The sequence below is a fragment of the Myxocyprinus asiaticus genome, chromosome 12 (genome assembly GCF_019703515.2).
Source record: "Myxocyprinus asiaticus isolate MX2 ecotype Aquarium Trade chromosome 12, UBuf_Myxa_2, whole genome shotgun sequence".
Lineage (NCBI taxonomy): Eukaryota > Metazoa > Chordata > Actinopteri > Cypriniformes > Catostomidae > Myxocyprinus > Myxocyprinus asiaticus.
In genome coordinates this window covers 6,589,063-6,615,958 of record NC_059355.1, presented here as the reverse complement: position 1 = coordinate 6,615,958, position 26,896 = coordinate 6,589,063, and the positions used below count along the sequence as shown (strand labels likewise).

Sequence of the window (26,896 nt, the reverse complement as noted above, 5' to 3'; positions counted from 1 at the left end):
AATTTTTTTTTTTTTAAAGCATTTTGGCATAAGGCTGCAACATAACAAAATGTGAGAAAATTGAAGGGGTCTGAATACTTTCTGAATGCACTGTATTTGCATCAAGCTGCAGTTGTTTTGACCCTGTGGGTGACAACAGCTGTTTACAAGACACAACATTAGACATATGGCCTCTGACAGCAAATTCATACGCACACACTCCACTCCACTGACTTGCTAACGTGAGCTCTTAGAGCTGTCACACCCCATATAAACAACTACAAATCTAAATTTAAATAGCTTATCATTGTCACACTTCATTTGAGCTTGAAGTATCGAGGACAATGGTTAACAAGAATTAACCTAGTTTCCATCCACTTTTCACGCTATTTTGTTATCAACAAAGTGAAAATGCATAAAAAAAAAAATGTGAGAAATTTGCCGTCTTCTGCCCGTTTCCATTCAAATGGCCTTTTATCGATAAAAAATGGCGTGCGTGATGACGTCATGCCTAAAAAAACACTTTGTCGCATAAGTTTTGGTTTAGATCAAAAGAAATCTGCCCTGAAGCCGTTTCCATTTAGAAATGCATGTTTATCGCTAATTCACCTGCCAGATGTCCCTAATTTGTTTCCTCCGAAATTTTGGTAAAATGGGGAGAGTATTGAGACAATTCATTGAAATTAACCAGCTTACTGTCATTTTAATTCACAAATAAATGCAATCAGAAGATGAGGAATTGCAATCAAAATGAAGCAGTTGCCCTTCTGATAGTACTGTAATATTGGTCCTAATGTTGCGCCTATTGCAAATTGCCATCGGTTCCGACCCGAAAGCGAATCATCACGCCCTGTTCAAGCTGGAAACCTGCACCAAGTAGTGGGGGAACTTTTAGTCTTAGCATAAGGACCATCCATCCATGTGTATATGCTGTGTGCACAGCTATTAAAGAAAAACTGATGCGGTGTAATATCAGGGTTTACATATGATACATTCCTGATATTCAATAGGCTATTTTGAACAATCATCTAATCTAAAGCATCACCATCTCAACTGCATTATGTCCTGCATATTTGTCCAGCAACTTTTAACGACCAGCTGAACTTGATTATCATCTAAAATTAATTTTAGCGTCATAATGCAATTTACATTTTCTGAAGAAGCTCAGCAAATGCGATCCGAGGTAAAGAGGGTTAGATTTAAAAAATGTAAAAGTTTTAAAAGGTTCAAAAGCTCGTTTTCTGAAAGTGAACTCATTGGACAAATAGTTCGGATAGTTTATAGTCTTGAAGTGTAGAAAATGTCATTCAGCCGACTTCATTCATCTACAGAACAGAGTACGGCTAATTTAAGTTTGTGTAAAGAAAGGGCATATATATGTCTAAAAAAAAAAATATATATATATATATATATATATATATATATATATATATATATATTTTTTTTTATTATTTTATTTTTTTTATTTTTTTTATTTAATGCATTTTTCATTTGGTAATTTATTTAATTTAATATAGGGAATTTGGCCAGAATTTTTTCAAAAGCTAAACAATAATTTTATAGAATTGTGCTATATGTTCGTGTTCTAAAAAAGCACACTGAAGCTTTTCTCCTAGTATTGTGTATTTATTTTTAATTTAAAACATCTTTTTGCATAGAAATTTTATATATATATATCTTTTTTTTTTTTTATTATTGTGGGCTAATTCCATGACTGCTGTCTATTATTTTGAATGGTGTGAAAAAGCAACTTTAATAAATAAAAAGATGGCTACCGCGATTACATTAATCACAAACAGTGACCATTAATTTGTTCTCCGTGCACTTGTCCATGTACATGATACGAGATATTTGTGTTGGTACTCCTGGAAGTGTCATGTTTGCAGTGATTGGATCTTTATGCTGTTCAGATCAATCCATAATCACGTACAATAAATTGGCTTTCAAGGATCCTATACCTTGTTGTCATGATTAACACAGGCTAACGATTGGGGTAAATTCTGTCATGTGAAACTACATTTTTGCGTTAATGCCAATTTTCTCGACAAAAAGTGTTTCCAAACCAGTTTTTCGCGACATCTGATGTATCGACCTAGAGTTTATGCGCTAGATTTAAACGGAAAAATATTATGTCGACACTTTTAAATTTTAGCGATAATTTGCATTTCCATCAGCTTTATTTTGATGCGCTAAAACTTTTTTCGCAAAAAATCCTTGTATGGAAACGTAGTTATTGTTGACATCTAAATGAATAAGCAAGAACAGTTATACTTGTCAACTAAAAGAGTTACAGTAGCATGCTAAGAGTTAGCATGCAGATTCTAGACTCCAAAAGGCCTTACCTTGCATCATGTTCCTGTAGGCGTTATCCGTGATGGAGTAGATATGTGGAGGGACCTCATGCCGCTTTTTGCCTTTGTACATTTCAATGATCTTCTCAGAGTAGATTGGAAGCATTTTATAGGGATTCACCACCACACAAAACAGCCCAGAGTATGTCTGAAAAAAGACAACGTATCAACTTTTCAGATTGCCCATTGCATTTATAGCATTAGGGTATGAATCCATCATGTAAAGAACAACAATCAGACATGACATCAAAGTAGTCTTGGTCTAAGGAAGCTAGCTTTGAATCTGTATGTTTTAGCTCTTGGTATTTGAAAGCTCTGGTGATATACATTCTGTAGGGAAGACTCCTGTTCGAGAGACTCCTAAGACATCTTCGGAGCAAAAATGTTGTTAATAAATAGTTTGTTACCAAAACAAATTACACACAGTTTGGAGGCCTGTGGAAGTTATATAATCCCTCTTTTTAAGGAAATGTGCCTTAGTACCTTAAGCACAGACTTAAGTGCATTATATGTTAAAATGTTGCCAATGCAAAATTATTTATTCAACATTTTGACCCAAGTCTGGCCACAGTAGCGTTCTTCATAAATTGTATGTATTGGATGTTATTAATGTGTTATAAGCACGAATTGTGTTAACTTGACGTCCTAACATCAGCAAGAATGTACTCATGCCTTATAATGCCATTACTCAAATACTTAATAAAACAGATCTAAAACACTAAAGTTGAAGTGTGCAATTTGTGCTCCAATAGCGTCAACAAATAAAACTGCAAAAATAATGACTGTTGCTGCTTTCAAGTGCACCAGCTCTTACGTTCAAGTTGGGCATTCGTTATTATAAACGCATGGGTATGAAACAAATACAGAACAAGCAAAACTAAAAGAAATACACAATGAAGGATATGTATATATGTTTATATATATATATATATGTTTGTATGCATGTATATATGGTTGCATTCTCTTTACACTGGAAGCTTCTGTCACCATGACAAATTCCTTGAGTGTGTAAGCATACTTGGCAATAAAGCTAATTCTGATTCTGATTCTGAATAAGCATAAGCAAATACACCTGCATCACTTTTACATAATTTTTATGATTTATTAATGCATGGTATCTTACAAACTATTAATTAGTTTGCATAAACTATACCGCAAAGGCTGAGTCATTAGCTTTACATTAGTTGACTTTATGATCTTTTATGTTTAACAAATGAATATTATTGAAATAAAGCACTGAATAATTTGAATAATTTGTAATTGAATAATTTTGCTAATCATTGCTTTGCATCATCTTTCACTGTGACAGCGTCCTGCAACTCGTAATCTCAGTTATTATCTCGAATTCTGATTCTCCCACTAAATACAACTTTGCTTGGTCCTTAATGTGCTCAGAACTTACTAATGTAGTTACAATATTTGCGATTCTTGAAGGCCGCATGTGTTGCCATTGTTTGGAGAAAGGTATTCCTGACCCAAATTCACACCATTGGTTGGGCAAATGTTTTTATGTCCAGTCCAGTCAGGCAGCTCAAACAAATGGACTGCAATTTCGTCTGCTACACTACTTTTAATGTGTCTACTACTATTACTGCTTTATGTGTATACTTTGAGCATTTATTTGACTTAAAATAAGATCACCAATGCCTACTCACATAGATGAGTCCCGAGTAGTATCTCTCCCTCAGGTTGTGGAGAACTGAAGCTTCGTTCAGGCAGGTGAGCTCTGCCATATCCTCCACCTTGCTGAACTTAGGCGGGTTCATCTTCTGGATATCGTCCTTGTTGACTGTGATTTTCTTCCCGTTGTCCGCCAGCTCCACCAGCACCTCATCCCCATGTTCCTCTTTGATGCAAGCCGACTCAAAACCATGTTTCTCGGAGGGGACCCATACCAGCTTTTTGGCCGCCCAATCAGCCTGGGCGACAGGGCTGTTAATGAAGTCTTTGTCCGTGTAAAGGAATTTCTCATCCTCAGTCATGCTCTTTTTCGTCATTTTGGGGTTGTGGTTAAGACAACTACAAATTAAAGAAACAGACTTTTGAAACACACAATTGCTATATACAGTTTTTACAAGAATCTCTGACCAGTACTCACAGTGTAGAGTGGATGGTGGATTGTGATATAGCTCGTGGGTTTTTTTCTTTCTTTCTTTTTTTTTTTTGGTCATTAGAGTGTATAATGGTCTATAAGTAAAACAGTTTGTAGCTAATGATTTAATGACACGAAATTAAACATCCAGGGTCTAATGCTAGCTTTAGTATTGTATATGCTTTCCTGATGGAATTTGCAACATCAACCAAATATTTTATGGAAGATTTTTGGAGCTGGTTGTAATTCAGAAGCATTGATGTATACCTTTTGCCAAGTTGAACCATCATACCAGCCATCTTTCTAAATAAACATGACACAGGTCACAAGGGACTCCACTATCATCCCCTATTTAGATGAAATGACAAATAAAAAGGCTGGGAAATAAAATATCATTTTGTATTCTTTGATTAAACAATTTATCACTTTAGCCATACATATCATAGTATGAAACATTCTTCATACTCAAAACATATATAATTGTGTGATAGCACAAGCTGTTTTTCTTGTTTTTTTTTTTTTTTGCAGTTCAGCTGTGGTCCCGTGCTGCAATGCCCATATAAGGCTGCCTTCTAGGCAGTGGACGTTCTGACGACCCAAACAGCAGAATAAAGTGAACTCCCAAACAAAGCCCTTATAGGGAATAGTATGCCTACAACTGGACTTTTCCTGCTTTCCCCCACGCTTCTCTTTCTCTGGTGGACTGATATAGGGAAGTTTATACAAGTATTTTGTAGTGTGCAGGCATCAAGCAGCAGGTGCAGCTTTCGAGTTCTTGCAACCGAGGAGCTTTAGAAGCAATTTTGGGAAACATTGCTAAAGCTACATTTTCGATATGAACCAAATGAACAATTTCCTTTTACATTTACAAATTATTTTTTAATTATCCATTGTTTGTTCATTTACATTGTATGATCTAATGGCCTTTCAGCAAGTAACTGAAAATAGGACAAATCTTTTCCCACCTGCATAGTTTCTAGCAGAAGCTAAATGAAGTGTTAGGTGTACTGCTTCAACTTTCCCAATTTTTCTTTTTGTTTTTTTTTTTTTTTTTTTATAATATTTGAAATTATGATACTATGAAATTGTGTCTAGCAGGTAGGACTTAGGCTAACTATGGAGCCCCTTAGAGGAAGGGAATTAATTATCTGAAATAGTTTTCCGTTCCCTCACAAAAAACTTTTGCGTTCTCTCGTAATTGTTTTGTGTTCCCCTTTGCAATAAGCTTTGCATTCCCTCGCAATCATTTTTGCATTCCCTTACAATTATTTGTTCCCTCGCAGCTAATTTTTCATTGTCTTGCAATAAGTTTTGCATTGCCTCCCCACAAATTTTTCGTAGCTTCGTAATAATTTTGCGTTCCCTTGCAATACGTTTTTCATTCCCTCGTAATAGTTTGCATTCCCTCGCAACAAGTTTTGCGTTGCCTCACAATAAGTTTTGCATTACCCCTTGCAATACATTTTGTGTTCCCTTGCAATTAATTTTGCATTCTCATGCAATAGTTTGTGTTCCCTCACAATAGTTTTTGTTCACTAGCAATAAGTACTGCGTTGCCTCACAATAAGTTTTGCATTTCCTTGCAATAATTTTGTATTCCCTTGCAATATGTTTTGCATTCCTTGCAACAAGTTGTGTTGCTTTGCAAGAAGTTTTGCATTATCCCTCACAGTAAGTGTTACATTGCCTTGCAATAGTTTTGTGTTCCCTTGCAATAAGTTTTACGTTGCCTTGCAATATGTTTTGCATTCCCTTGCAATATGTTTTTCATTCCCTCGCAATACGTTTTACATTCCCTCGCAATAGCTTGTGTCCCCAAACAATAAGTTTTGTGTTGCTTTGCAATATGTTTTGCATTACCCCTCACAACAGTTTTGTGTTCCCTTGAAATAAGTTTTACGTTGGCTTGCAATATGTTTTGCATTCCCTCGCAATAAGTTTTGCAAAAAAACTATTGCGAGGGAACACAAACTATTGTGAGGAAAGACAAAACTATTTCAGAAAATAAATTCCTTCCCTGTCCTCTAAGGGGCTCTGTACGTGGAAGACTAAAAAGCTTGCTAGTACCATCCAACACCAGAATGAGTTACCTCCATTTCATCAAGCGCAAACATTTACATGTATGCATTTGGCAGACGCTGTTATCCAAAGTGATTTACAGTGCATTCAAAATATGTGTGTTCTCCGGGAAGCAAACCCATGACCTTGATGTTGCTAGTACCATGCTCTATTAGTTGAGATCCAGAACCATTGGAGGGCTTGGGTAGCTCAGAGTTAAAGACGCTGGCTACCACCCCTGGGGTTTGTTAGTTCGCTAGTTCGAATCCCAGGACATGCTGAGTGACTCCAGCCAGGTCTCCTAAGCAACCAAATTGCTAGGGAGGGTAGAGTCACATGGGGTAACCTCCTCGTGATCGCTATAATGTGGTTCGTTCTCGGTGGGGCACGTGGCGAGTTGAGTGTGGTTGCCGCGGTGGGTGGTGTGAAGCCTCCACATGTGCCATGTCTCCGTGGCTACGCACTTAACAAGCCACGTGATAAGATGCGCGGGTTGACGGTCTCAGACGCGGAGGCAACTGAGGCAAATCACTACGCCACCACGAGGACTTAAAAGCACATTGGGAATTGGGCATTCCAAATTAAAAAAAAATTTTTAAAAAAGAGATACAGAACCATTGAAATATAGCACAATCTGTATAATGTCTCAAATCAAACTTGAATAATGCCTAAAATTAGACAGTTGTTACACTTGCTCAATTAGACCAAGGAGAAAGTCTCTAACTTTTTGGTGTTGTCTGACTTAAAGTAAATGGACATCCATTGTGTATCTTGAGAGTGTGTACTGTAGAGCAAGCCGAGGCGAAGACAGGAGACTAGACACGTTTAAAATGCTGACGGTTTACTGATAAGGAGTGACAAGAGGCAACCAGCTTCTAAAGTAAATCAACTCACAGCCAGGAAGTGGATTGCAGTGGACAATAAAAAAAAAAGAGACAAAGTCTTTCTAGCAAAGGTCGGCCATCTTTGGAACGCTCTCGGGAGGCTATTTCCAGTCATGCCAGTGCATCTCCTCTCTACTTGAATGGAGAAAGATCAAAATCTCAAAAACCGTTAGTCAAGATTAAGATCAAAGAACATATTTCAAATCAACAAAAAAATCTGACGATACTGGAATCATAAATTGTGATTATTTTTTTTTAACCTCATATTACACTAATAAACACAATTTTCCCGGCTTGTATAGCTAATGCACATGCATTGATTGACAGGTGATGTCTGTATCTAAAAGGTGATTGGCTCTTTTAACTGTAAGGCGGGACTTCCTTTCTACATTCGTTGACTGTTGGGCGCTAAGTGCTCCATGGACCTCTTCCTTTACTAATTCTAATTATGAAAAAAATGAACCATTAAGATGCTAAAATATTAAGCTCTTCTGCAAAATGAATACCTAAATTCTCCTTTTTTTCTACCAAGGAAAATAATCGGCCACTGAAAAACACAACGGAGGGAAAAGGGTCATTTAAACGCCCTTTAATCATTTGGGGGTGAGACAAACAAACAACGTTTTCTAAGATAAGCTGATTTAATTAAAACAGGGAACTTCCTGTGTTCCTGTGTCTGTCTTAAAGGAATATTCCGGGTTAAATTCAAGTTAAGCTCGACAGTATTTGTGGCATAATTGTTGATTACCACAAAAAATAACTGCAACTTATTCATCCATTTCTTTAAAAAAAAGCAAAAATCTGGGTAACAGTGAGGCACTTACAATGGAAGTGAATGGGACCAATTTTTTGATGGTTTAATAGCTGTTTAAATGTATGTTTTTTCAAGGGGTTTAGGGTTTATGCTGTTACGTCGTCATGGCAATTAAGGAGGGACGAATCAAAATTATTATGCAACAAATGCTATTGAGCTAAATTTGTATTGAACCTGGGATATTCCTCTAAGACTCTGTTTTCATTTAGCCTTTATGGTTCAGCAGTTTTACTCACTATAAAACGCAAACATTCAGCACAACACTCAATTTAAAGAAGTTAAGCCTGTGTTTACTTTAACAGCCATTCTGATATTTTTAATGGCTGAAAATAAAGGTGGCATGATTGAGGGTCCTTGGCCTGTGCTCAAGTGGGCAAACTTCCCAGAAGATCATGTGATCATGTGTTGTGTGGATTGATTTTTGTGACCCTTGGTCCTGTGAAAGGTTTCCTCTCTTCTCTACTCCTCCTCATCCTTTTCTCATTCCATAAATCTGGTTTTCTCTTTCTCATGAGCAGCTGTGTCATTTCAGCTTCTGTTATTAAAGGGATAGTTCACCCAAAAACAAAAATTATCTCATCATTTACTCACCCACATGCCAGATATGTATGACTTTCTTTCTTCTGTAGAACACAAATTAAGATTTTTAGAAGAATATCTCAGCTCTTTAGGTCCATACAATGCAAGTGGATGGAGACCAAAACTTTGGTGCTACAAAAAGCATAATATAAATCAAATAAAATTATGCATAGCATATAGCTAAGACAAAACACAATGTCCGCGCAGAAGGACACAGGGTAGCACACGGTTAAACCTTCAAAAAGCACATAAAGGCAAAATAGAAGTAATGCATAAGACTCCAGTGGATCAGTCCATATCTTCTAAAGCGATCAAATAGATTTTGGATGAGAAAAGACCAACAAATAACTCCTTTTTCACTATAAATCTTGACATCAGCAGTCTCCTTGGCGATCATGATTTCAACCATGATTACACTTCCAAGCACCATCTAGTGCTCTGTGCATGTGTAAAGTGCTAGAAAGTGTAAATCGAGCTTGAAATCATGATCCTTCCTAGAGACTGTAATGGCAAGATGTACAGTGAAAAAGGAACTATTTTATTTTATTTTTTATTTTTTTTGTCCGTTCTCAACCAAAACCAATAAGATTTCTTCAGAAGACTTTGATTAAACCACTGGAGTCTTATGTATTACTTTTATGCTGCCTTTATGTGCTTTTTGGAAGTTTAACCTCATGCTACCCTGTGTCCTTCTGCGAGGACACTGTGTTTTGTCTTCGCTATATGCTATAGATAATTTAATTTAAACTGACTGATCTGTTCAAAACACTCTGGGCTGTCAGAAGAGGTTTAAACATACTGAGTCATGTGACAAAACAATATGGCGCCGATCACAGTTGAGTTTTTCTTTTGGAGAAACACCAACAAAACTACTGTACATCTGGCAAGAAACCTAATTAAGTTTTTACATTGAAACCTGTTTGTCAACATTTGTCTCTAGTTTAATTCAATATGCCATTTTTTAAATTTGAGCAATTTATTGCGAAACAGCACGCTATTAAACACAATGACTACTTACGAGGACTTTTCCCTTAGAAACTCTATATTTACTGTGCATTTCCACGTTGAGAACGTTTTTTTTTTTTTGCTTTCAGAGGCTTTTTATGAGTTAGAATGAAAATACGGTGCATTTCGAACTGTTCTGAGACCAGTGTAGACAGACAGCACACTGGAGGTTAAGTCTGTCAATAAAAAGGGAGAAAGGGAGCGTCCTATAGCTTTCCAATGCAGCCAAATGCATTCACTCCAAACTTCCAACCAAAAGTTCAGTTTCAGGCTGCAGATGATGTTTGGATCACTCAACATGGTTGGCAGGCACAGGATAATGGTAATCAGTACATAGATTCATAATTTATAATGCTTAATTTTATTTTAACATGATGATACTGGCTGTTACTTTGAATCAGAATTAATTATGCTAATTTCTGATTGGTAATATACTTCAGCACTGACTATCACTTGTTTGTTTGTCAAATAGAGAACATTGAGATTTTGTTGCCAAAGTAAAAAAAAAAAAAATAAAAAAAAAATAAAAAGAAATTGTAACAAGTCAAATCTAAATATAGACAGCAAATGTGCAATCCACCAAAAAGTCCAAATCAATCAAACAGCAGTCTTGGCTATCCTGACCTACTGATTATTAGTTACAAACTAACTGTAAAACCTGGCTAGGTCTAACAAGCTCATATTTCTAACTGTCTAACTTCAACTTCCTTTTTCTACCTACTTAAAACTTCTGCTTCATGCACACACACCTTTTACCGTTATTATGAATGGTATTCTGGAAAAGCTGTTAAAGGAACAGTTCACCCAAAAATTAAATTCTCTTATCAATTACTCACCCTCATGCCATCCCAGATGTGTGTGACTTTCTTTCTTCTACTGAACACAAAGGAAGATTTTTTTTATTATTTTTGTTTTGGAAGAATATTTCAGCTCTGTAGGTCCATACAATGCTAGTGAATGTTGACCAGAATTTTGAAGCTCCAAAAAGCACATAAAAGGCAGCATAAAAGTAATCCATAAGACTCCATGTCTTCTGAAGCAGACCAAAGTATAACTTCTTTTTCACTATAAATCTTGACATCAGCAGTCTTCTTGCCAATCATGATTTTAAGCTTGATTACACTTCCTTGCACCATCTATCGCTCTGCGCATGCGTCAAGCACTAGAGAATGTAATCAAGCTTGAAATCATGATCATGCCTAGAGACTGCAATGGTAAGATGTGCAGTGAAAAAGGAGTTACATGTTTCTCTGTTCTCACTCAAAACCGATTGGATTGCTTCAAGAGACATGGATTAAAACCACTGGAGTTTTATGGATTACTTTTATGCTGCCTTTATGCTCTTTTTAGAGCTTACAATTTTTGTTCACCATTCACTTGCAGGGGCGGGGCAAGAAGGGTGGCACGGGGTGGTAGCTGCCACCTTAAAAATTAGCATTCCCACCTCACTTGCCGCCTCAGCTCAGACCCCGTTCACGTCCTGGAGACAGTGCGCAACGGCTTTACCCGTCCGTGTCGTGCATGTTCCATAACAGCATTCCGCCTATGTCTGGGAGGACACAGCATTCCGCATCAGCTGGGATGGCATGAGGGTGAGTAAATGATGAAATAAATTTTTTTATTGGGTGAATTATTCCTTAAAATGATTTCTCTCCAAAGTATTAAAATAGTTTCTACTAGAGATTTACAGTCACACCTACAGTTGAAGTCAGAAGTTTACATACACTTAGGTTGAAGTCACTAAAACTCATTTTTTAACCACTCCATTTAATATTAGCAAACTATAGTTTTGGCAAGTCATTTAGGACATCTATTTTGTGTATTACACATGTAATTTTTCCGACAATTGTTTACAGACAGATTGTTTCACTTTTAATTGACTATGTCACAATTCAAGTGGGTCAGAAATTTACACACACTAACTTAACTGTGCCTTTAAGCTTAGAAATAGAAACAGCTTAGAAAATTCCAGAAAATGATGTCGAGCCTTTAGACAATTAGCTTCTGATAGGAGGTGTACTGAATTGGAGGTGTACCTGTGGATGCATTTTAAGGCCAACATTCAAACTCAGTGCCTCTTTGCTTGACATGATGGGAAAATCAAAAGAAATCAGCCAAGACCTCAGAAAAACAACTACAAGTCTGGTTCATCCTTGGGAGCAATTTCCAAACACCTGAAGGTACCACGTTCATCTGTACAAATAATAGTACGCAAGTATAAACACCATGGGACCACGCAGCCATCATACCACTCAGGAAGGAGATGCATGCTGTCTCCTAGAGATGAACATAGTTTGGTGCAAAAAGTGCAAATCAATCCCAGAACAACAGCAAATGACCTTGTGAAGATGCTGGAGGAAACAGGTAGACAAGTATCTATATCCACAGTAAAGCGAGTCATATATCGACATAACCTGAAAGGCTGCTCAGCAAGGAAGAAGCCACTGCTCCAAAACTGCCACAGAAAAAAGCCAGACTACAGTTTGCAAGTGCACATGGGGACAAAGATCTTACTTTTTGGAGAAATGTATTGAAACACAAATTGACCTGTTTGGCCATAATGACCATCGTTATGTTTGGAGGAAAAAGGGTGAGACTTGCAAACCGAAGAACACCATCCCAACCGTGAAGCATGGGGGTGGCAGCATCATGTTGTGTGGGTGCTTTGCTGCAGGAGGGACTGGTGCATTTCACAAAATAGATGGCATCATGAGGAAGGAATATTATGTGGATATATTGAAGCAACATCTCAAGACATCAGCCAGGAAGTTAAAGCTTGGTCGCAAATGGGTCTTCCAAATGGACAATGACCCCAAGCATACCTCCAAAGTTGTGGCAAAATGGCTTAAGGACAACAAAGTCAAGGTATTGGAGTGGCCATCACAAAGCCCTGACCTCAATCCGATAGAAAATTTGTGGGTAGAACTGAAAAAGCCTGTGCGAGCAAGGAGGCCTACAAACCTGACTCAGTTACACCAGTTCTTTCTGGAGGAATGGGCCAAAATTCCAGCAACTTATTGTGAGAAGCTTGTGGAAGGCTACCCAAAACGTTTGACCCAAGTTAAACAGTTTAAAGGTAATGCTGCCAAATACTAACAAAGTGTATGTAAACTTCTGACCAACTGGGAATGTGATGAAATATATAAATGCTGAAATATATTTCACATTCTTAAAATAAAGTAGTGATCCTAACTGACCTAAGACAGGAAATGTTTTCTATGATTAAATGTCAGGAATTGTGAAAAACTGAGTTTAAATGTATTTGGCTAAGGTGTATGTAAACTTCTGACTTCAGCTGTAATTTACCATAGGTCACAATAATTTTTCATCACTTTCACCTTTATTTTATGACCACAGAATAACTCTTAAGAATGTTTATGTGACTGATCTAGCCATTAATTTATTAAAAAAAAAAAAACTGAGACACAAAGAACCGAATTCATAGACTACTTCACCTCCACTTTGTTACAAGAAATTGATGCTTCTTGGACTGACTTTATAACATTCTTGTCTATGGTTGGCTGTCTATACATGTCATGAAGACAGTCAGTTGAAACGGTCTGCTGTTTATCACAACATTCAGTAAAAAGCTGCATTTGACAACCATATTTGGAGAACAGGAAACTCTTTGGTTTGTCATGCTCACTGCTTCTCACTCTGTGCACTTTCCCCAGCCATTTCCTATGACAGACTCTGCTGAAGTCAAACTTTCGCATAAGAGTGGACAGACAGCCTTGCTTTATCAATTAAAGAGCAAAGTTTATGGATGATACTTTATGTTGATGTTTTTGACTAGGAGGTCATGGCTTGATGAGACAGTATGAGCATGCTCTGCTCAAAAAAACTACTAGATTAAATCACAGTATAAAATAACTGAATGAACAACTGTCAGTCACTTGAAACACATTTCAATGTTGACAGCAAGTTTCAGTGACAGATCACTGTGAATTTCTCACACAGTTCAGCAACCAAGAAACTTTTCACACTTAACAGTGCATTATCAACTTACTGGCATACAGTCACAGATCATTTACATATCTGAAGGCATCACTGAGCCATGCATACACAACAAAAACAGCTGAATCGAATACGTAATTAATCAAACGTAAAGTATAAGTAATTATAGGACTCAAACTCAAAGCATACTCACAAGATTGATGAAAACTTGGAGCAAAGCGGTTGTGATTTGGAAAGTTAGGGTTTGGAGAGTCCTGCGACAACGAGGTACTCCAAAGACGAACAGTCCAAATTAGACGGAAAAGCTTGAGAACATCATTTAAAGAGCGCTGTGGATGGAGTGGGCGGAGCCGCTCAGGCGAACCGCACTGTGATTGGTCAGCGCTTTAGACAGGTCAGGTGAACGACAGTGGCACGCGCAGCATCCATTTAAACGTCCTAGTTTACCTGATAATGTTTAACGCTTCAGTGTTGCTGGAATGTTCCGTTTTGAGGCTGCACTGATTAAACGGAAAAATGAACAGTAGGCTATTAGTAGGCTACACGATGTAATGATCTTGTCATTTTTCATAATCCTTACAGTTTTTTGTTTGTTTGTTTTTTGGTTAAACGTACTTTGCATTTGCACAATAAATATGGTCAAATTTAACTTCTGGGCTAGTACGTACACTTCTGAAACCACTGTTTTGTGCTGACAATATCATTATCAGTAGAATTTATGTTTTAGCATGCTCAGAATGTGGACCAATTCCAGATTTTCCGCTTTGTCTAATGTGTAACATGCCACGTAGGCTATGTTTGTACCTCCAAATAACATACCAAATATGTAATGTACAGTGGGGTCCAAATGTCTAAGACCACTAGTAGAAATGCTTCTGTTTTGCATTAATACAAAATACTCAACCAATATATTATCAACATAACAGTTTTAGTGAAAAGTGTAGAGGAAAAAACTAAAAATATGTAGTATTTGGTATTTGCACCATGCACTTAGGCTGGCATAGAACCAACAAGTTTGTGCAAAACCCGATGATCCATGTTATCCCAGCATGATTTGAGAAAAGTCAACCAAGCATCTTGTGTGCTTCAATGGAAGCAAGAAAGAGAGAGAGAGAGAGAGAGAGAGGGAGGAGAGGGAGATTCCCTGGACGAGGTGATTCCCCTGAGATCCTTTTTGGGACCCTTATCATTAGGCACATCGCATTCCGTCCCCTCCATTCCCACAACGTGCTCCTGCTATCTAATGGAACTTCCTATATAAGGACAATCTCCTATTGCGTTCAGTAAATCACATCTGCAATGTTTCCAGGGAACAGGCCCATGGCCAGGGTTGGCGGAGATACTTTTGAAATGTATTCCACTACAGATTACAGAATAAATGCTGTAAAATGTAATTTGTAACGTATTCCATTAGATTACTCAAGGTCAGTAATGTGTTCTAAATACTCTGGATTACTTCTTCAGCACTGGTAGATTTTTTCACTTGTTTTGACTATAAAAACTCTGCCAGTACAGTAAGACAAAATACACATGTTAAAAATACATTCTCTGAAAAACCTAAATATCTTATGTAGTGTTGTTTCTAAAACAAGATAAATCAAACTGATCTTGTTTTAAGGATTTTTAGATGTTTTTTACAGGAAAACAATACAAAAATTATTATCAAGAATAAGATTTTTGCCCTAATATCAAAGGTCTTACTAGAAAAAAAAGAAATTATGATCCAACGTTAATTTTCTTGATAAAAAAATATGGTCGTGCCTGGTAAGGTGCATGTAAAATGGCTAGAAATAGCATTTTATCTTATTGTAAAGCTGACAATTTACACAAGGTTTATTTCTATTTCTTCTGCTCCAAACTGACTTCAAACTTATTTCTCTGTTCAAATGCACTTTGGATCGCCTCATTTATATGCATAAATATTTTCCATCTAAAAGGACTAAATATTAAATGGAACAAATGCAAATAAAATGCAAAGTAATCTCTTCAGTAATCAAAATACTTTTTGAATGTAACTGTATTCTAATTACCAATGATTTAAATTGTAACTGTAGTGGAATACAGTTACTTATATTTTGTATTTTAAATACGTAATCCCGTTACTCCCCAACCCTGCCCATGGCTGGTATGCCTTGAGGCCTTGCAGCGGCCCAAGAGAAAGATGAAGGAGAAAACAAAGTCTGCAAGCGAAGCAGTGGCTCTGTCTCTGGTCAGCATCAAGCTCCTCTGTGCGAAGGGAAGGAAAGTAGGTAGAGCAAGTGTCTTGGGGGTGGAGAGGAGGTTGGCGTTGTACAGTGAGAGTAAAAGTGTGAGGTTATGAGAGAGACAGGTAGGGAGGGAGACGCATGTCTCTGTAAGATCTCTATTGTGCCATATAAGGACAATGGGGTCTGCCTGGAATCTCGGCTGTATTCTGTGTTTCGAAGGGAACACCAAAAGACTAAATATGGTGCAGGAGCAATGTTATTGTTAAGACAAATATCTTTTAGATTACACTTTTCAGGCAGTCTAATCTGATTAGCAATCTTTTGGATGACTTTTGCAGTACATGTTGCATTTTTTATGTAAATCTGATCATAAGTAAATGTATTAAACAAACATGAAATGAAAAGTAGTAATTAATTACTAGGCCATGCTATCATGTAATCCATAAAAAGTAACTATAATCTGATAACACAAGTATTACAAAAGTATTTGTCTTTTGTAATCTGATTACATAATCCAGATTACATGTAATCTGTTACTTCCCAACTCTGTTCATATGTCTGTGAATAGGTACATTTGACACATTCCTGGTAGGTTTTTATAGTTTTGGATTTTTAATTTAGTTTCATTTGTATTTTACAGTATTTTCAATTTTTCATTCAAGGTTGTAAAAATGGCTGTGCGAGTGGACGCAGTGTCTACTCCGGATCAAAACAGCTCGGTGCAAACCATGTCTCATTGTTTCATTGTTCCAATGTGTATAGTGTGAATTGATACTGTCTGTTCTGAGGATAATGTGTACCTTATTATGAACATTTCTGTTTTATGAATGCACTATGGTCTGTGAGAAACGATATGTCGTTTATCAATTGCATCTGCATATGGTTAAATGTCAATAAAGCTCAAACTCAAAGTTTGCAGAAGCAAGTCAGAGAAAGGCTAAGGAATAATCTTTGGAGCCCAAAACAATTACTAAACTGTATTTTTTTTAAAGGGCCCCAGGTCAATAAACAGTGAGGGGGCCCAGAATTATGTGCTATAAGGCCCTGTTTGTAATGTATTTCCTGTGTCTTATTGAATCTACTTAAAGTGTTATAATAATGTTAAATGTTTTGCACCGTGGCTTGCTTCATAAGAAATGACAATATGCAGATTTACAGTAATTGAGACACTTAAAAACCTGTTGAAGATGTCCTAAATACATACCATAGTTGTAACTGCACTGAAGAACCCTATCTCAGGAATTAGACCTGACACTGTCTAATGGAGAGGAGGGATCTGGAAATATGTGCTAGATTAAAGCTGAGCAAGGCACAGGGCAGATAGCCTCCTGAGACCCGGCCAAAAACTCATTTGGATTGAAACCATTCAAAGTAACCGGTGCTTTAAGATTTGCCTATATTAGTAATAAAATAGACAACACCATCTTAGTGTACAGTATATGGCATTTGATGATGTCAGAAGCTGAGTACAGCAACAAAGTTTTTCTGGGGTTTTGCTTACCCAAAAACATACAAAAACAGAGTACTATAAATGTAATATAGTGAATAAAAGAGTCCAAATACACACACTGTAACCGCTATAGACATTGGTAAATTTCTATGGCTGATTATAGCTTAATGAAGGATTAGTTTACCCAAATGAAAATTCTTTCAACATTTACTCACCCTCATGCAATTCCAAATGTGTATGACTTTCTTTCTTCTATAGAACTCAAACAAAGAGAATATCTCAGCTCTGTGTTGACCAAAACTTTGAAGCTCCAAAAAGCACATAAAGGCAGCATAAAAGTAATCCATATGACTCCAGTGGTTAAATCCATTTCTTCTAATGTGATGATCTAATCAGTTTCTGGTGAGAACAGACCAAAGTGTAACTTGTTTTCACCATGTGTCTTGCCATTGCAAGACACACAGTCACATGTCTCTAGGCGTGATCATGATTTCAAGTTAGATTACACTTCCTAGTGCTTGAGGCATGCACAGAATGCTAGATGGCACTATAGGAAGTGTAATCAAGCTTAATCGTCAAGGCGACTTATAATGTCAAGATTTAAAGGAGCTATATTTTGGTCTGTTCTCATCCAAAATCAAAAAGATCACTTTAGAAGATATGGATTTAACAACTGGAGTCATATGGATTACTTTTATGCTGCCTTTATGTGCTTTTTGGAGCTTCAAAGTTTTGGTCACCATTTACTTGCATTGTATGGACCTACAGAGCTGATATATTGTTCTAAAAATCTTAGTTTGTGTATGTGCCAGTTTTTCAAATTTTTTTTTTTTTTTTTTTGTAGCAATGTTATGGGATTATTGATTTAACTGCTGGTCTTAATCAAAAACATCTATTTGAACCATGTGGACAAAAAAACATTTGACAATGTCCTTCAAATTTAACACAAATACATACAAATTGAGGTAACAACATAACAGGGTTAAAAAAATAATAAAAATAAATTCTACATTTTCTGCATGAAAGCTAAACTTTGGTAGAATTAGACAATGTGATTATGTTCAGCATTCTGGTAATTATCTGATAATTATATTGATAATTGATTGTGATGTTTTTCATTTGTAAGTCGCTTTGGATAAAAGCTAAGTTATTAGATTAGTACATGTAAATATCAGTAGTGAGTCATGGGGACATATAGCACACAAATGGCCTGTTTGCTGAGAAAAACTCATGAAAGTACAAAATATTTTGAGGGTCAATATGTGAGTAGATATATTTTCCTCTGTTGCAACACAGTTCCAACTTAGCAGCAGGAGAGCAAGCAAACATTTTTGCTGCTAATATTTAATCAGAATGTTTCACATGACATGAATGTTTGATGATAACATATTACAGGAAACATTTAACCCTTAAATGCATTCCTCAGGTCTTTAATGACCCGGGCCCTCATTCCTCTCCTTTAACTCATCCAGTTTTTGGAGTTATGCCCACATTTCTTTAGTATTCCTCAACTTTTCTCTTATGAATCTTCTTACAATAAAAAAACTAAAAAAAAAAAAAAGAACGAAGTGCTTTATTTCCAAAAGTGTTTAGGGTATTTAGTGACCCAAGATAAGTAATTGTGTCACAATATACACTCAGTGACCACTTTATTAGGTACACCTACCTTTACACCTACATATTCATGCGATTATTTAATCAGCCAATCGTGTGGCAGCAGTGCAATGCGTAAAATCATGCAGATATGGGTCAGGAGCTTCAGTTAATGTTCACATCAACCATCAGAATGGGAAAAAAATGTGATCTCAGTGATTTCGGTCGAGTCATGATTGTTGGTGTCAAAGAGGCTGGTTTGAGTATTTCTGTAACTGCTGATCTCCTGGGATGTTCATGCACAACAGTCTATAGAGTTTACTCAGAATGGGCCAAAAACATACAATGAGCAGCAGTTCTGCGTACGGAAACGCCTTGTTGATGAGAGAGGTCAAAACTGGTTCGAGCTGACAGAAAGGCTACGGTAACTCAGATAACCCCTCTGTACAATTTTAGTGAGCAGAATATCATCTCAGAATGCACAACACGTCAGACCTTGAGGCGGATGGGCTACAACAGCAGAAGACCACGTCAGGTTCCAATTCTGTCAGCCAAGAACAGAAAGCTGAGGCTGCAGTGGGCACAAGCTCACCAAAACTGGACTGTTAAAAACTGGAGAGAAAAAAAACGTAGCCTGGTCAAATGAATCTCAGTTTCTGTTGAGGTACACAGATTGTAGCCCCACTGCAGCCTCAGCTTTCTGTTGGGTATTCTACTGAAATTCTGTAGGTTGTATATCTATTTAGACTCAATAAGTGCCTGAGAAAATTCATATACGTAACTTAACTGTATATGTAGCTTGTATGTTCAATTTGCGTTTGGCACGACCATGATTTCAAGCTCGATTACACTTCCTAGCACACACGCAGAACGCTAGATGACGCTATAGGAAGTGTAATCGTGCTTGAAATCATGATCGCCAAGGAGACTGATAATTGTAAGATTTATAGTGAAAAAGGAGTTACATTTTGGTCTGCTCTCATCCAAAATCAATTAGATCGCTTTAGAAGACATGGATTAAACCACTGGAGTTGTATTGATTACTTTTATGCTACTTTTATGTGCTTTTTGGATCTTCAAAGTTTTAGTCACCATTCACTTGCATTGAATGGACCTACAAAGCTGATTTATTCTACTAAAAATATTTGTTTGTGTTCTGCAGAAGAAAGACAGTCATACATATCTGGGATGGCATGAAAGAATGTTTATTTTTGGGTGAATTTTTCAATATGCGTTTGACAGCTAGCTGAGTCTCACAAAATGTCACTGTTCTATCATTTGTTGCATCATCTCTTTGATATATGGGAAATAAAACCAAAATATAACAGAATATATTGTATTCTATCTGGGCATTTTGTAGATCCATTTGTGACAGATAAAAGCGCCGGGTCGCCAAAGACCCAAGGTTTATAATACTGTTTGGCAAAACGGCCATGCATTTAAGGCTTAATGGAGAGAACATTAACCATGATCTTCTTGCATATTTGCTAACCCTAAACCTTTTGAGGCAAGTAAAATTCCTTGCCATGACAGTCATGGCATTGCTCTGGGAGAACTCCTTAATTCCCTGAGTACTGACTTACCTTTTAAGGAATGTGAGGAAATTTTAAAACTTTGCAACAGATGTTGTTTACAATGTTTGTGAGCTGTGCTGTTGTGAGGTGAAATAAAGCCAAACTGTGACGAGGAGGAGGGTGTGGCCGGGCTGTGAAGACGCACGCCTGGCGCTGAATTGTCCTAATCAGCCGGGAGGGGGATAAAGACATTAGAGAGAGAGAGACACATGTGGTGGCTGTGTGTGTGTCTGTGTGTTTATGTTTGTTTAAGTTGATTTATGTCATTAGTTATGTTGACTGTTCTGCAGGTTCCCGCATCCTCCTTGCCCATCCTGAACCATGTTACATTGGTGCCGAAACCCGGGAAGGAGGGATGCGCTGTCGTCAAGTCCTCGCTGCTGACGTCTGCCGGGAAGCAGAGGAGACGCAGCCGTCCGCCAGGGGACAGAGGAGTCACTGCTGGCTGCCGGGAGTCGGAGGAACTGCTGCCGTCTGACAGGAAGGTGAGGAGCCGTTACCATCCGCCAGGGGAGGAGCGGCTGTCATCCGCCAGAGGGCAGAGGAGTCAGGCGACGGTATGTCCGGGGACCGGCGAGCAAGTTTTTCTCTCTCTCTCTCTCTCTCTCTCTCCCCCTTGCTCTTTTCTGCTTCCCTCTCCCTCCCCTCATCTCTCCCAGGGCTCCAGAGAGGCTCCAGAGAGGCAGGGAAGACCTGCCGGCAGAAAGATGGTAGGAAGGGCAACACCTCCCCTCCAGGAGTGGAAGGGAGGGGAGTACGTCACGCCGCAGGTTTCCCTGGCCTGAATCGGGCGGTTGAGTGTGACGAGGGGGAGGGCGTGGCCAGGCCATGAGGACTGACGCTGAATTGTCCTAATCTGCCGGGAGGGGGATAAAGATGAGTCGGAGGCGCCAGTTCGAGAGAGAGACACACACACGTGGCGGCTGTGTGTGTGTCTGTGTGTTTATGTTTGTTGAAGCTGATTTATGTCAGGGCGTGCTGAGTGACTCCAGCCAGGTCTCCTAAGCAACCAAATTGGCCCAGTTGCTAGGGAGGGTAGAGTCACATGGGGTAACCTCCTCGTGATCACTATAATGTGGTTCGTTCTCGGTGGGGCGCGTGGTGAGTTGAGCATGGTTGCCGCGGTGGATGGCGTGAAGCCTATGTCTCTGTGGCAACGCGCTCAACAAGCCACATGGTAAGATGCGCAGGTTGAGGATCTCAGACGCGGAGGCAACTGGGATTCATCCTCCGCCACCCGGACTGAGGCGAATCACCCCCCCCCCCCCAAAAGCCAGTTACTACATATGTAAAATTTATTTTGCTTTTATTTTTTTAAATGGTACAAAAACATACAATTAAAGATCATTTGATTGAATGTCAAGACTATTTACATTGAGAGTTGAAAAATTGCTATATTATAAATTATTGTACCTAAAAAATCATTGTAATCCCATTGTGCCTTATTTCAGATGTGCAGCTGAGAAGTCAAACTGAATCACTTTGGATCAAGCCATACAACTGATACCACTAATACAAACAAAACAAATAAAATGCACTTAATATCTAAAACCAGAGTAAGCTGAACAGAGTATTTTGGCCACTTTAACACCGAAATCGCGCCTTGACAGATTAATTGTGATCATACGATTTCCTCCAGCAAATGTTGCCTCTTAGAAACTGGAAGACATCTAGAAGTGAAGAAATTGAGGTTTACAGAAAAGAAAATGTAAAAGCAAACTCAAGCTCAGTGACTTGTTCTTACTTTATTTTCTCTCACTCACCTATTAGTGTTATGATGTATCTGCATTCACATGACTGTGTGGCTCTTTTGAAGGCACTGTTGTGGAGCTTGTTAGGAAGAGTTTTCCTTTGCTCTCTTCCTTACTGCTGAGGAAATGATGGAGCAAACTATACAGCAGAGGCCTGAAAAGCAACCGCAAGAATTGGCAGTGCAAAAAGCAAACATAAGACTCCATGAAATGTCTTGCCAATTGACATTTTTCTCTCCTGTGTTGAGGCAATTCCTTAACAGGAAGTTTGGGTGGGACATAAATAGCCATTGGGCTTTAGTTTACGTTAAAGCCATGACCTATGATTTGCTACTACTGCTAGATGGCGGCATGCTGTGTTCTCATTCTAGAGAACATTTTATTGGACAAAAATGTGGAGGTGTAAGATAATGTCATCAATATTTATGGTCCGTTGTCCTAGAAGAGCAAGACTGCAAATTTTATATCTGTTTAAGTTTATCAACTTTTAAGAGAACACTATCATAAACATGACCTCAAAGCTAACAGACATGGACAAATAGCCACAAAACCCCAATTTAGAAACAGTGGGAGCTGTTGTAAAAATTGGAAATGGACGCTCCTGTTTGAATTAAAACCCCAGCTTTATAGCTTTAATATGAGCAAGTGGTTCACCAAATGGCTTATGATTTTGAGGGAGTTCTTCACAAATCATACTTACACAGCTTTGGCACTTGAATCTACAGCGACATTGAGCTCATTGGCCATGAACTGCCAGTCCAGGGGAACTTCAGGCTGACCTGATTCTGAAAGACATTGGACATATGAAAGACAAAACCATTGCAAAGTTGTCATTAAAGGAATATTCCGGGTTCAATACAAGTTTAGCTCAATTGAAGCTCACTATGAAGCGCGTGTTTTCCGATACGCTATGTGTGAGACAAGCTCCAGCCTTCTGAAAGAGCGGGTGGCCTCGTCTCGTTCAGTGGTTCTGACGCTGGGGATAATAATGATGATGTCATGTCTCTCGCTGCATCAGGCGTGTGGTCAGTGGATGATGCTGCCGCCCCTCCCCCCAGCGAGGGAGAGGAACATGCACGCACCACTGACAGGGAGATGCTCTGTGTCCTTACAAGGGCGGTCAAAGTGCTTCACCTTGAGTGGTCTCCCCCAGTGGAACCTGAACAGTCTCGCCTCGACGAATGGTTCCTGCAGTCCGGATGCCGTCAAACGGCAGCATCCCGCAAATCTGCCCCATTCTTCCCCGAAGTTCAAAACGAACTGTCTATGTCCTGGTGCGCACCCTTCTCGCCGTGCTCGCGCAGTGACGCCATCCTCTCTAATGTGGATCACGGGGAAGAAAACGGTTATGCCCAACTACCCCCTGTGGAGGAGGCGGTAGCGGCATACCTCTGCCCAGCGAGTAACAAGGCATGGAAATCACACCCCATACATCCTTCCAAACTGTGTCGACAAACGTCTGCACTGGCGGGAAAAGCTTACTCAGCAGCAGGACAAGCTGGATCATCACTCCACGCAATGGTGGTGCCTCAGGTATTTCAAGCCAAGCTCCTCAAGCAAATGGAAGAGCACGGCTTCAGTCCAGAGACATTCAAAGAGCTCTGCACCGCTACAGACTTAGCGCTGCATGCCACGAAAGTCACTGCGCAAGCCATCAACAAGTCCATGGGCAACTTGGCGGTTCTGAATCAGCATATATGGCTGATCCTCACAGAAATGAGTGATAAGGAAAAAGCCACTCTTTTGGATGCTCCAGTGTCTCCAGCCGGCCTCTTTGGCGGCTCTGTGAATACATTTGCTGAGCATTACTTCGCAACTCAGCAGCAGTCACAGGCTATGAGACAGCCAGCACCTGACTAAAAGCCCCATACCTGCTGCCTCACCGGCACCTGCGTATCAGCATGTGCAGCAAAAGCGCTCCTGACAGGCACAACCCTTTGAAGTGGAAAGCAGAGACTGCGGTTCCCTCTGGGTCTGCTCCAAAAAAGGCTCGACTGGAGACACAAAACACTGTTCCCCATCTCCCCACTACTGTTTGTCGGGAAAGGAATATTGTTGTTCACAATATTGTTCAAAATAAATGCAATAAAAAATGCAATAAGTGCAAAAAAGAACAGCACTCATTGCAAATGCATGAGATGCTCACACATTCACAAAAAAGAGCCCTTTTCCTCTTCAAAGCACACACATTATGCGCAACCGCTTCCCTATAGTGAGTGTCGCATCATATAATACGGTGAGCAAACCAATTGCCCTCTATCCCATTATGCGGAAGTGTGGCGAGCCCTAATGGGTATTTCAGAATGGGTGCATGGGTTCGAGAAAACGATCGAACATGGTTATACGATCCAATTTGCATGCCGGCCACACCATATCAACGTCTTCCACGGTTTCACCCAAAGACGCACCAATGTTACAAGCCGTAATACACTATCTCATTGTGAAAAATGTGATAGAGATTGTGCCAAATTGTCAAACACAAGAGTTTTACAGCTGCTATTTTCTTGTTCCAAAGAAAGACAGCTGACTTCGGCCAATCCTGGATCTGAGACATTTAAATCGTGCATTCACTAAGCGCCCATTCAAAATGATTACTCGGTATACGCTATGCACACACACACAGGAAACAGAAATGAATAGTTCACCTCTCCAGTCATCTGGTCCGAGTCGTTCGTTCTTTTGTCACGTGACCAGATGACTCGAGAGGTGAACTAATCACTTCTGTTTCCTGTGTGTGTGCATAGTGTATACGGCTGTCAAGTGACATAAGAACGAACGACTCGGACCAAAAGAGTTGAAAGGTGAACTAATAATTTCTGTTTCCTGTACAGTGCCTATGTGGTTGTCACTTAACAAACGAACGGAGGTTCATGCGCGGCCAACACAAAATTAACAATCACTCTCTGAGACTACTCGTTCTTCTGTGTCACATAAAAGATTCGTTCAAATTGAACGAATCGTTCATGAACGACCCATCACTAGTTTCAGCTAGGTCCTGTAAGAAGGCACTCCCCATATGCGTTAATAAACGCAATGTCTCGTTCCCTTCGTCTCAGGGAACCGAGGTTAGGTACGTGGGACAGCAGCATGCATGGTGCGGTCTGATCATCCGGTGCGCTGAACAACTCAGCCCGGATCCTCGCCTTCAGGTGCCCGAGGACTCCGCGGTCCTCCAGTGTCTCTTTTAAAGCTATAGATTATTTATTTGAAATAGTGAAAGTGACTTGGCTGCTGATGTGCAAAACTGCAGCTTTCACAACAACAGTTTAAAGATTCGGTGGTTCAGTCAGGAATATTATTTTGATATTTTTTATAACATTAATTAATTATAACATTAATATCAAACGAGGCAACATAAAATAAAACACTTTGTAAATTATCATGAACTTGGAACAACAACATAGTACGTTACAATCTTCTTGAGAATCAACTCACCGCTCTTCAACTCTGTTATGGTTGCCATTGCAACTCTTTTGCACTTCACGGACGCGTCCGCTAGAGGCCAGTGTGGCTCTAACTACGTACATAGTTGGTCTATTGCTTAGCCGTTCCACTTTTCACTGTTCCCAAGTGCAGCTGTTGTTGTGAACTACCTGCGATGGACTGACAGTACAGGACCAAATACAAAGTGCCAAGAGATAAATTCTTTTGAACTTTAGGATGAAATAGTAGTAGTAGTAGTTATAATAATAAAGGTAGTAGCGTTATATACAATTTCATAAAACATTACATTTGTACATTAATAAGTACATGATATCAAACAAAAATGCCTTTGTGTATTGTGTTTTACAATACTGACCTCAAGACTTAATTTAAAAACCGAACCCTAAAGTTTTAACTATTAAACCTTAAATGTCTGTCATTGTTAACCTTTATATATTAAGTAATTGCTCCCTATATACATTTTGTTTTATACATTATATATTTAAAAAATCATGCTAATGGTAATAAATGTAATACATTTTTAGAGAGAGAGAAAAGTAGCAGTAGGAAAAAAAATAAGTCTTATGTGAGATAAGACATTATGTTTATTCATATTCAGTTGTTTAAACCTTTAATTACATTTGTTTTTGTTTTTTTTACTTAATGCAGTTTTATTTTATTTACCATTGATACTTTGTTATTAATATTTTATCATTGTTCACCTGTCTATATTAGGTGTAGGGAACCGGTGTCATGATAAATTGAGTCTGCCCGGTAAATCGAGGGTAACCGTTTGTAATGCCTGAGCAAAAACATATCACATTATCCTGATAGCATGTCATTTATGTCTAGGCTAACCGAAAAACACAAACAATGACACATCTTTAAATTCATCTTTAATCTATAAATTCAGTTATATACTATTATGTGTAACTTATGGTTTAAAAGTCATTAAATATCGCATTTACAAAGTTATATCGACAAACATCATAAAACGAGTTTAAAGGATTTCTACTCAGGCAGTGAATATAGTACCCATTAATAGGTCCCTCAGCCAATGGAATTGCTGTGACGTCAGTGGGAGACGCGATATTCAGAGGGCACTCTGGGTATATGGACAGGACCAAAACAAATGGGAACTTAAACAAATAGATCATTTTATTTCTATATCACTCCTGA

At 38.6% G+C, this 26,896-nt stretch overlaps 1 protein-coding gene and 1 long non-coding RNA gene across 2 annotated transcripts in view; both read right to left on the bottom strand.

Moving 5' to 3' along the window:
• Positions 1-14,044, bottom strand: part of LOC127448763 (myosin-11-like) — a 63,058-nt gene extending 49,014 nt beyond the window's left edge. The window contains exons 1-3 of the mRNA XM_051711610.1: positions 13,913-14,044; positions 3,986-4,349; positions 2,322-2,478 (exon numbers count right to left, since the gene is read on the bottom strand). Coding sequence (XP_051567570.1) covers positions 2,322-2,478; positions 3,986-4,327 — 499 coding nt within the window. The 5' untranslated portion in view covers positions 4,328-4,349; positions 13,913-14,044. The remainder of the gene's footprint in view (positions 1-2,321; positions 2,479-3,985; positions 4,350-13,912) is intronic.
• A 7,788-nt stretch (positions 14,045-21,832) lies between these two features.
• On the bottom strand, positions 21,833-25,800 carry LOC127448765 (uncharacterized). The gene is made up of 4 exons (XR_007898583.1): positions 25,730-25,800; positions 22,995-23,079; positions 22,307-22,448; positions 21,833-22,213 (listed from the first exon to the last, which is right to left on the bottom strand). It is a non-coding gene; the product is annotated as an uncharacterized LOC127448765 (long non-coding RNA).
• Positions 25,801-26,896: the final 1,096 nt, after the last annotated feature.